Here is a 12566-nt window from a genome sequence, read left to right as displayed (position 1 = left end):
ATATGTGTGAGATATTCTTTCTGATTTATCTGATTATGTTCTATTGTTATCCATAATTATGATCTTGCTTATTGTATTACTGTGTGATTTATTGTAAGGCTGACATTACATTTTAATGTACATTTCAACATGGGTTATGGCTGAAAAGGCTCAATAGACCAGCTCATCTAACTTTTAATACATGTATAAATAAATGTGTTTATTTATGTATTTTGCTTTTGTTTACTGGGTTTGTTTGGCTGGGTTTAGTCAAAAAACCCTTTTCAATAGATGCCCACTCCAGCTCAATTTTAACCAGGGTGGACTGCCAGAAACTGATATTTGAGCATTTAGGTACCAGTTATGCATTTTGTTCACCTGTAGTAAAACCAGTAGTTCACTTCAAGGTTTTAAATAGATATTTCCCAGTGTTGCGATTGCCTTATTTTGTGCCACTCCAAGTCAGTACAGAGTGCAATGAATTACTCCCTTTTCCCTGACTTGTTTAGGCATAGGCAATGGTCTTATTTCACAAGGTATTTTTACAAGGTAACATATGCCATGCTTTTGCAGAGGTGTTATTGCACTATTTCCATTGGGTTAAGAACATAATCACATCTGTCCGAGGACAGCGGTCAATAGAGGAGATGTTATTACAAATTACAGTTATTTTAAGTAGCTACATCTGGAATGTCAAACAGCTCCATAGCATTGTCGGTGTTTAGCTCATCTACAGTGTTCTATTTTTGTAGCATTATGAAGCACATCTTTTGAAGAAACAGAGCTAAACTCTACATAAGTCAGACACATACACAGCAGGCTCGCTCCAGTGGTAAGAACTGGATCTCCACTACTGTCTACTTTGTCCATTCATCCATACAAGGTGCATGCAGTCAACAAAACAGATCAGCTACACTATTCTCACATGGGAATGATAACATTTTACAAAAGCATGCTCATCAGAAAGCTGGGGTCAACCATACTGGAATGAACAAGTTAGCTGTATATTTGTGTGCTTCAGATGTAATTACAGTTGGGCATGAGGAGAGAACTGGTGGGAACTTTAAAGAGGCTTTATTAAATAGTAGGCACTTTTGAGATACCCCTGCACAACTCACTGTACATGTTTGGACAGACTACAGTCAGCCTGTTGGTTAGACACCTGATAACCATACAGGTATCGTCAGTCTTGGTTAGTACATATCACACATAATTCCTGACATTAAGTTTCACTTATCTATGCAGCTCTTGCACTGTAATAATATGAGGTTTTAAGTTCTCATACTTTGTTTTGTTCAATAACTTCTTTTATTATTACATAGCAATCATCATCCTTCTTTAGGATGTATAAAGTGAACCTAATTATTGCAGCATGATTGTGGTAGTTTGCTATTTGAAGTCTGGTGCAATAGTTTGTTTCACCTTTATCGTCTGCATAGTTTGGTCCATAGTCCGTTTTCGGAATATCTGCCATTCTAACTCTTGCTGCAATCTATTGCTCAGTTCCTTTTCATTAGGATAAGGAAATACCTGTTAAAATTGACAATAAAAATGTTTGTACTGTAAGTGGTGTTTTGCTGCAACTACAAAAATACTGGGTCAGTAAAACTAACACAATTTCACACACAACAGTTATAATAAAAGAAACTGAGAAAATATGTTTTGCAGTAAAAACTGAAAGCAACAACACATGCATATTTATCTGATAACATATTCATTGTGAATCTGTTAAGAATATAGTGAAACCAGACAAGATATAAAGTTACCTACCAGTCACTTACTTTGCTATGCAAAAATGAAAAGGGAAGAAATAATGTGTTTGAATGGATAGTGTGTCAGCTAACAGAAATAACCTGAAATATTTGAATAGGCATTTTATCAGCTAACAGAAATAAAAAGAACAGATGTTTTTTTTTTTTTCTGATCACATTCCAAAGCAAAGACTGCTAGCTTCTTTGTGTTATTCATTTAAAGTAACATAATATGACTTTTGAAATTCTATTTAGCTTGGCTTTTGTGTGTGTGTGTGTGTGTGTGTGTATATGTATATATATATTTATATATATATATATATATATATATATATATATATATATAAATAAAAGATGAGGCACATTTCGCAAAAAGGGTATGGCACTTAAGCACACAAATATTTATTTAAATATTCTGAACAGAGTAGCTACATCTGTAAATCAACGTAAGTAATTTCCATAACAATGTAACTAATTTCCATAACAAGTCTACACATGTGAAATGTTCTTGTCCCCAAAATAATCTGCGTTGGTGATTCTGAGTCAAGTGCAAATAAAATCTGCCTGTTTCATTACATGCACTGGGATTCTTGTGCCCTACATTGACAGAACATTTCAAAATAATTCCATCTATATTGATCTCTTTCCCAATTCAATAGCATCAACAGTAGAGTCAATTCAATAGCATCAACAGTAGAGTCCTTTATCTATATTGTACCATTTCAGCCTACTTTAGCCACTAGCAGTACTTTCCACCCTCCAATATATCTCTGGTCTTCCTACATTACACTTTCTTCTCACACTGTCCTGATCTTTAACACCTAGCTACAATTTCTTGCCCATATCTAGCTGCAGTACTGCTCATTCAACTTCCACAATTCCTACACTATAAACATTCCTCAGTACATCCTAAAGCTGCCTTTTTACACTAATCTCCCCTTCATTTTGCTACCCCACTTCTATCCCCAAATTTCCCTTACTACTAATTTTGAATTTTCTTATATCACTCTTTCATCCCTACTACTTAAAAGTCATAATCTATTTTCCATAATTTATTTGTATGCTTACTAATCAAGATATTTTATACTGTCTTGTCAAATAATTACCTTTCCCTTTTATCATAAATGTTGTCACTTTTATTTTTTGATTGTACAATTTTTTGTCTATAAAATGTTTGCTATGTCTTGATATTATTACTGTTTTAACTTTTATTGTAAACAAACAAAGCCCAGTTTCCGTTGGTCAATGAAGGCAAACAAGTACTTTGGTGGTCAAGAAGGCGAAACACAATATTAGCATACAACACTTTATTGAAAGCTTTCGTCTAAAAGACTTCATCAGAATACACAAAAAACATAGTGTTCATCCCTTAAATACAAACATTAATAGCCTGAACTCAATCAACCAATTAAGTAATAAAACATTTAAAGAAATACCATATCAATAAAAAAAACAAAAGACAAATAAAAACTTTACAAACAGCAAACTAACATGAATTTAAATAAACACGCTTGTTAAGACTCAATTTCCTATATTTTAAAAAATGTAATATTTAGTGTCTCATTTAACCCGGGTCTTTTGTCAGCACTGAGTTTAACTTGCCATACTGTTTCTGTTCTAAATAATTTTTAAATCTCCAACACTCAAATCAACATTACCTACTTCTAAAGTAGAAAAAATATATTTTTATATTTATCACATTCAGAGGAGTGTTTAAACAGAGCATTCCCTAGAGTCTTTTATTTCAATACTATATATGTGTTCCCTTATATGATCTTGCAAGGTACATGTGGTTATGCCTATGTAAAATGCCAAACACCCACTGCAAAAAGGAATATAAACTACTCCCTTAGTCAGACAATTAACATATCCAGGAATCTCCAAAGTTTGTTTGATATGATCCAACATAATGTAAGGTCCCTCATCAATATATCTACAAAAATTGCATTGACCACATTTATACATGCCCCATTTTTTGTGAACATTGCGTAAGAGGGAAACCAACAGTTTCTTAATACTGGAATTATTTCTATAAACAAATTTTGGTTTAACACCTATTGCTTTTACTAACTCCACGTTGCCTTCCAAATTTTTCCAGTTGTTTTGTATAATACTATCCACTGTCATGTCCAAGGAACAAACAATACCAAAATTACTCTTCTTTTCTTTCGTATTAAAATTAACCACCAAGGAAACCCTTAACAAAGGGTTACATACATTCCCTCTCACTCACTTGTTTGCCTTCATTGACCAATGGAAACTTGTTTATTATTTTTTCGTGGTAGCTTGGTTTTATGCCTTTTGTGGTTCTGAGTTTATTGGTTGGCGTATTTTCTGATGGCCGAGGCAGCAGTGGACCCACTTATGGAGTTATCCATACACTCCACTCCTTCCACGAGGGATGCTGGAATTCTACAAATATTGTTAGCCACTATGACTGATATCTAGAAATCTTTCAAGGTGCTGGCTTCCAAGCATCAAGGTGGGTCATGTGTATCTACCTCCATTAGTTCGGATGAGGAACAAAGGACAGTAATTGATCTGGACATTCAAAAATTTGCCAGTGGTGACCAGAATCAGGTAAATCAAGGGACTGGGCAAAATGTATTTTATAGCAACATTCGGTCTATTTTGGAGACCAAATATGATCCGTTTGTGAGAGCCAGTTATAAGGTCACCAGGGCAAAAACAGAGGAATTTCATGGCAAGTGTGAGACTTTAGGCAAACTTCTAAAGAAATATAGGTCCCTTGATTTGGAAAAATCGCTATTTTGAAAGGTGTATTGAATTGCAAATTGTTCCTAAGGGATTGAAATTTTTAAGTGTCCTAATGGTGTGACGGCTAATGATTCCTTTTTTGGTAAGCTAATTGCTTTTTTTAATAATGCAGGTATACAGTTGCTCAAACTTCTTATTGAGAATAATTCTAAAAGAATGATGGAGTTGAAAGAATAAATTCTAAAAGTAGATGGTGAAGTGAACACTTTATTGGCAGATTCTAATCACGATGTTGCTTACAAACAGTTGTTTAAGGAGGTGGAACAACATGAAAAAGAGATAACTGTTCGTAAACATAAGTTGTTGTGTGATGTTTCTGCCTATGAGAACAATACTGCCTATGAGACTTTTGATTCTGCTCAACAATGCAATTATAAAAAAAGCAAGGAAGTGTTAACTAAAGGAAGGTTTAATTAACCTCAGACTACCTATAGTAAGACTAAATTTTCTACTAGGAGTGATAGCCAATCTAAAGCCACTCCACTAACAAAGTTTTTTACGTCCGAAGTTAGTCGGCAGCCATTTTCCGGTGATGGACAGGAAGCATCTTCAGTGACGAGTGAGGACGACAAAACTATCAACATGAACAAATGGTAAATGGGGCTAGATCTAAGTCTTTTTTAATGAAAAAAGACACAAACACCACGAGAACAAGGACTATGAGGAACAGCGGCCTGACCACCTCCAATTCATCAACGGACGAACAATGAGGTATCAAATGGACACCTTTGACATTTTGAACTTCTCTGGTATTAAACTAACAGAGAACGAACTGCATATTTTAAAGTATGGTTTAAATTTTGTACCTACTAAGAGGGCCGAGTATACCAAAATGTTTATTGATATAAAAAAATATACACGTAATTTGAACCTTCAGTATTTATTGAAGCATGTTAAGAATACAACTGATGTTTATATTAAACCATCTTCTGTTACCCCAGTTTTGAACAACACTATAGGGGTGTTTGAAGAAGTTTGTTTGCAGTAATTGTCTGAGTATTTAAGAAATAAAAAAAGAAGGTGGGTTGATAATTTAACATCTGATGAGCGTAAGACCTTAGACGAACTTAGAGATCTAATCTTAGGTTTATGAAGAGTGATAAGGGTGGAAATATTGTAATTATGAACTCAGAACAATACAATGAAAGTACATAAAAATTGTTTTTTATTAATGTCGGATGTGGACCTAGCTCCCATTATTGAACCATTTCCTAGGATCGTTTACAGAAGAGGACCTAACCTTAAGAACTTGTTGGAAAGGGTTAGGATGCCTGTGTCAAGAGCCATGGGCATGTTTAAATGCAAAAGTTGCGTATATTGCAGACATATGGAAGTAGGCAAAATGTTTACTGTAAGGGGGAAAAAGTTTTCCATCAACAAAAGGGTTAACTGTCTATCTAAAAGTGTGGTTTTCTTGGCTACTTGTAAACTCTGTCCTTGTTTTTACGTAGGCAAGACAGACTGTAAGCTCAAGGACAGTGTATATGAACATCTATATAGTATTAGGAAATCGAAGATGGAAAATGCCTTAGCAAAACATGTCCAGGAATACCCACAACACAGTTTTGGTTTTTGGATTATAGACCAGATTGATCACAACCTTAGAGGAGGTCCTATGAGTTTAATGTTAGAAATCCGTGAACTTCTGCAGCAAATAAAATTGAATGCCTTTAGTCCACCAGGCTTGAATGATTTGAGTTTATTAGCCTGTATACTAAAATTTAAGAGCCTCCAAAGGTAATTAGTATTCTTGTGAATAACTGTAAATAACCTTATTTGAAGTGGTAACAAGGTTTTTTCAACAACATGGGTATCTAGCTTATATAAAGGCTAATTTAATACTCTTTTCATGATAATTTATGCCGATATGAAGCACTGTTTGTGGTTGCTGTTTACACATTTTTACACATTTCTTCTAAATGTGCCTTTTTTAAATGTGCCACTTTATCCTTATATGTCTTTTTAATGAATTGAAGAATTTATAATCTGATACAATTTTAGGTAGTTGTTCTTTAATTTTTTAAATGTACTAACCGTGTGATTTCTTAATTATGTGTGTATATAGGTATGGTTTCACTGTGTTACTTGGTCTGATGAAGTTTTACTTATTAGAGTAAGATGAAAGCGCTTACTTTATTGTCTTGAAATAAATAATGTTTGTGGAATATCCTGCAGCCAGCAGCTCATTTTTCTTTTATTTAATGTTAAAACTGTTAAACAACACAGAAGAATATGAGATAGTCCCTGGGATTCATGAAGCTTGCGCCAGGTGCCGGAGTAGTGTCGACGATCTAGTGCCAAATATGGCCACCGAGCAATTCGGGTATGAGCTGTTTCCACATGCACTACCAGCATACGCCAGAGCTGCACAGCTCCCGGTGCATGTATGCTAATTACCCCATGCGCAGCAGTGTAGCATGCAAATGAAGTTATATAGCGATTCATGAAGTGGTGCAGGCATAGCGTAAGCATGTAGAAATGTAAACCAAAAAAAAATGGTTTACATTTTGTCAAACATAAAATCGGAGCCATGAAAGCGGACCAAACTTGCATATTATAATGTTAATATATGCCAATGGCTAAATATATAGCCAATGACATACAAAAACATGGACAACATATAAAAAAATAACATTTAATGTCATGGCCACACTAACGCAAAGTAAAACCGCAGTGCATCTGTGCGCAAACGGGATCACAAGGAAAATATATTTAGATGTCATAAAACTGCAATGTAACACAATTCATGATATCCCCATAATAGTCAATGGCACGCATGCTACACCACAATCATGGCGCAAGGGTTGCTAAGGGTGTGTGACAGTGTTCCGTGTGGTAACTAGGAATTAGCAGTCAATGCCATGGAAATGAGTCAAGTCTGAATCACAAACGCCCCACCGGCGTAAGGATGTACCACACGGAGTAGAGGTACAACACCGAGGAGTGGCCTGGAGGTAAACATGACATCAAGAAAGGGGCGCGCCACCGTAGCTGTAAGCACATTGGATCATTGCTAATCCGTGTTGCCTGTTGCTAGGCAAAGCCGTAGGATAGGGGTGTGGAAGTAGCCATAGCTTTGCTTAGCTTAGAGCACACAAGGTAACCGAAAGTTTATGTGAACTTGGATGAAAACGCGCACAAAAACCCAATAAATGGCTGTGTGCGGCGCGCACCACAGCTGAAACAGGAAGGATATGGGAATACAATAAGGAAATGCTGCAGCATGGTAACTGGAGTACAAATGAGTAATTAACACCTAGGAACTCACAGTGGGCCATAGACAACAGCTAACAAGGCTGCTAGCAGCTACCTGCAGAACAGGAAAGGGGAGGTGCCGTACAGCAAAGAAAAGAGAACTGTCACAGCAGAACAAAGCAAACTTGCAATAGATCAGCTACATAACACATTTCCCAACACAATCCTGGGTTGTGAAAGTACAAAACAAGAAAGCCAGCAGCTGGATGCATGCCTGACAATGGGAGGGGAATCAGATTGAAAATTGAAGTAAAGGACAATAAATGAATCATGGCAGCCAAGCGTAAGTCAACATCAAAGGCCCCACAATAGCAGCACCTGCTGTAAAACCAATAATTAAGATACCCTGCAGCTGGAATATCACAAACACACCCAATTACACTAGCATCATCCATTGCACAATAGTATAAGGTGTGAAAGCCCCCCCCACACACACACACACACTTGTGTATTCCCAGACACTCTGCACCACTGGTGTATACAGATGGGGAACTTTTAATATGTACATGTTAGGGGCTGCCATAGCTTTGATTCACCAACATGTGTTGGAGGATGATGCAGACAACCATCTCAGGCACCGGAGGAGAAGAGTGTTCAGACCCAGGGTAACTTACCAGGGTCTACATGACCTGGAGATAGTAGAGCATTACAGGGTGGACAGGGACATCATACAGCAACTTGATGAGCTGTGCCGGCCCCGCCTCAGAGCCAGAAGTAACAGAGGGAAACCCATCCCAATGGACACAAAGGTATGTGTAAGATTGAGAATACTAGCCACAGGTACCTTTCAAAGGCCATCTGGGGATATCATGGGGATCTCACAGGCATCAGCATCCAGGGTACTCCACCAGTTCCTGGTTGTCATGTTAACACATGCCAATGAGCACATATACTTCCCCCGAATGCAGGAGGAGTTGGCCAGCAATATGCATCTCTTCCACTATGTGGTAGACTACCCGGAGGTACTGGGTGCAGTAGACTGCACGCACATACACATCAAGTCACCACCAGGTGAGCAGGGTAGGCACTACATAAACTGCAAGGGATTCCCCTCCATCAACTGCCAGGTTGTGTGCAATGCCCAGGGCATTATCATGGATGTGTGTGCTGGCAGCCCTGGAAGCTATCATGACTCCCACATCTGGCATGCCTCACAGCTGTATCAGGTATTTGCCAGGGGGGACATCCCATATGGCCACCTGGTGGGGGATGCTGGCTATGCACTGGAATCGTGGATGATGACTCCCATCAGAAATGCACACACAGCCACGCAAGAACACCATAAGGAGGCACACGCAGGATGCTGAAATCATGGTTCCGTTGCTTGGACATATCTGGTGGAGCCTTGCAGTACTCTCCAGGTACGTGTGCCCACATCTTCATAGTATGTGCCATGTTACACAATATGATCCTGCGGAAACAGTTGCAGTAGGGACAGAATGGTGAAGGCCCTCACAGCCCACCACCATTGCCAGGGGACCTACAGGCACAGAGGGACTCAGACCACGAACACCCTGTGCTAGCCCCATTAGGCAGATGGAGGCATGCCCAGTATGGCCACGTCTTGGCAAAGAGGAAACGTATAGCACACACACTGACAGTGTAGGCACCTATGGACTGACACCCTTCTCCACCTACACACACAGTAAACATGGATGGCACGCACACAAGACTACCTGTAAATTGTCATGTATAGGCAGTCTACTGTGCGCATCCTACATAGGTAGCCCTCAACTATTGTACACACAACCGCCATTGGCACAAGGTAAGTCAATACCTGAACAGTAAATTAAGCTATCAGAATGTGTCCATATTGTATGTAGAGGTTCATAGATACATAGGTAGGTATATGCCCAACTGCCGAGGCCACTCATAAGCATAGGCAAAAAGTGTCTGCTGTCGCCACACCATCGATTAACTAAATGTCCCTCTGTGGAGCAGAGCCAATTGCAGGATCCCTGGGGTGCATCCACTATTCCCCACCCACTCTGCAAGGATTCCCTGGAGTGTTAGTGAGGGGTTTTCTATAATGTAATCAGGGATGTATTTCCAAATAATGGGGAATATCCCTGACAGGAATCTTCACAGATGTTTACATGTTACATAGTATATCTTAAACACAGTTTGCATATATAGGTAGTTCTCCACAGAATACTAAACATGTGGAACACACAACCGCTGAAATGTGCGTTAATCACCCTTGTACTACCAGTGCCTGCTCTGAGAGGTAAGATATAACTGCCAGGATTAGAACATGCAACCATGTACACAATCATCACAATAACATACCACTAAGCTACCCAAGATGTACCAATGGCAGTTGTGTATACTGACAAATTAAAACACAAAAGGTAGGAATGTGTTGAAATAGGACAATATATATATATATATATATATAGAGAGAGAGAGAGAGAGATGTTGATATACGAGGATATACATACATATGTAGATATATAGATAGGTTAACAACATCTACATAACCATGGAGGTACATATAAATGGGATACCTACCACATACCGACTGCTTTACATACCAACGCGCATAATCCCGAGGCTTAATGTCCGAAAGAACACAGTACCGAAACACCAGATGCACGAGGTGTAAAATCACGATGTTAAGGGACAGTTAGTCAGTGCTTCTGGTGTTGCGGTTCAGGTAGGTTACTGTGTGTTAGTGTATTTCTTAGGGCTGTAGTGTGTGTAAGTGTGTGTTCTGGGTGTGGTGTGTGTTCTTGGGGGACTGTAATGTGTGAGTGTGGGTTAGCTTTGTGCATCTGTTTGCACAATCTAGGAGGTAGAATATTAAAGTAGGAGGGGTGTGGGGGGTGCAGACACCTACATGGGGGTGTAGGGGGGCTTGGCCACCTGCTCATACGTAGTGTAGGATGGTTTGTTTGGATGTGGTGGGTAGCAGTGTGTCTCTGTGCGCATGTGTGTGTTCCATGTTCGTGTTACTTTTGCGAGTTACTGTCGCTGTTGGTAATGTGGGGTATGGGAGTCTGTGTGCATCGGAACTCTGTGGTTCCGGGATTCTGTAGGTATCCTGTATACAGTGGTTGAAGTGTTCATATATATGTATAACATGGATCATAGCAATCACACATTCCGCCATTACCAACCTTTATGAACAAAGGATATGGAGAGTATATGCCTATACACTATTACAAATATGTGCTATGGACAAGAGCCAATGATAGTGTTACCACCTGTCCCACTTTGTGAGGGACAGTCCCTCTTTGGGCAGTTGTGTCCTGACCAAATATATTAAACGTGGCAAATGTCCTGGGATTGTAGGACATAATTATGTCCCATATGTACTGTAATAGTTGCATACCATAGTTATTTCTCTATCTAAAATACCTACATGTTACAAGAAACAGGATAAGCAACTAAACTGCTACAAGAATAAGCTTATATTTAGGCAAGAAAGGAAAGTTCTATCCCTTGTACTGACCGTGGGTTTATGTCGGCCTGTAAATTCTGATGTGTGTCCCGAAAATGTCCCACTATGGCCATATGAAAAGGTGGCAACCCTAGCCAAAGAGGGCCAGTCACCAACACAACTACGATGACTGCAAATACCTATGACAGAAATACACAGCTTTCATGTAGCAACACTTTATTGCATTCAGATGTATTACCAAAGGGATTCAAGGACTAACATCACCTGCATGCTATACAGGAAGCACATAACAGTGCCTTAATGAATCAGCCTGCAATACCATTGTATTAGTCCACAAAAGGATAGGTGTTCAAATAGGGAAGGAACCCTCATGCACATATCGATTATGTATAAAAGCAGTTCCAACACACGTGCATCTGCTATGCACACCCACCAACATCACCCCCACACCCAAACAAATTACAATACATACTGTAATAACATCACAAATCATTCACTCACTGTATGACATCTGCAGAAGCCTTAACATAACTTGTCAGAGACACACTAACATGGCCCTATGTGAAATAGCTGCTGTTATACAATGGAACAGCTGCTGATGTTACAGGGTTTGTTTGCACTAATGCCGTTTCAGAGGGTTGTGTGTACATCGGGATGTGTTAGCAATTACTGAGTAACAGCACAGTATGCTACACTTGTACACCAAATCAAGGATGTCTGGTGAGCACACTGTAAACCACATAACAGTTCATGTATAGCCATACAGCCTTGAGTTGCCCAAACATCCTAACAAACCCTGCATAAGTAGCAATGTTCTGAAATATAACAGCTGTACTCGCATGTAGAACAAAATCGTCTAGCCATTACACACAATCCACAGGAGTCATGAAGCTAATATATCTCTGTGTGTCTCCATATAGCTGTTGAAATATATCACAAACAACACATCCAGGCCGTCTTCCTCAAAAGTAAGACAAACGGACAACGCCCAAAAGGAGTACTCTGTTATACACCATTGTTGCCATGGTATCGGCTAATGGAGTAGCTGCACAGCTGATGTGCATCTAATTAACTACTTTGGAACACCAATTGGTGGACAGGATAACACATGTTACCGATATGTAACTAGAAAAGGATGGGTTATCACACATTCAAACCATCCGTATATACCAGTGGAACATTACAAAGAACATTAAACACAAACTGAAAAGGATTGAATCAACAGTTAACGACACCTCGGGTTACTAATAAGGTACGTAGAGCAGTCATTATGTCTGTGTATTTAGTACCTTTCTGTAGTATTTAAAGTGCACGCAATCCATATAGTGGAAACATTTATCTTGTAGTGATGTATTGTTGAGCATAGTAACACTTGTAGTATTTGTGTGTACTGCTGTAGG

General features: G+C 38.9%; 1 protein-coding gene across 1 annotated transcript in view; it reads right to left on the bottom strand.

The window, feature by feature from the left end:
* Window positions 1-339: 339 nt before the first annotated feature.
* LOC122807687 overlaps window positions 340-12566 on the bottom strand; it is a 1034636-nt gene continuing 1022409 nt past the window's right edge. Inside the window, exon 14 of the mRNA XM_044078639.1 lies at window positions 340-1509. Within this exon, the coding sequence (XP_043934574.1) occupies window positions 1369-1509 (141 nt within the window). The 3' untranslated portion in view covers window positions 340-1368. The remainder of the gene's footprint in view (window positions 1510-12566) is intronic.

The sequence above is a fragment of the Protopterus annectens genome, chromosome 7.part1 (genome assembly GCF_019279795.1).
Source record: "Protopterus annectens isolate FY-2018-M chromosome 7.part1, PAN1.0, whole genome shotgun sequence".
NCBI lineage: Eukaryota > Metazoa > Chordata > Ceratodontiformes > Protopteridae > Protopterus > Protopterus annectens.
Note: the sequence above shows the minus strand (reverse complement) of the source record. Positions and strands in the feature narration are given on the sequence as shown.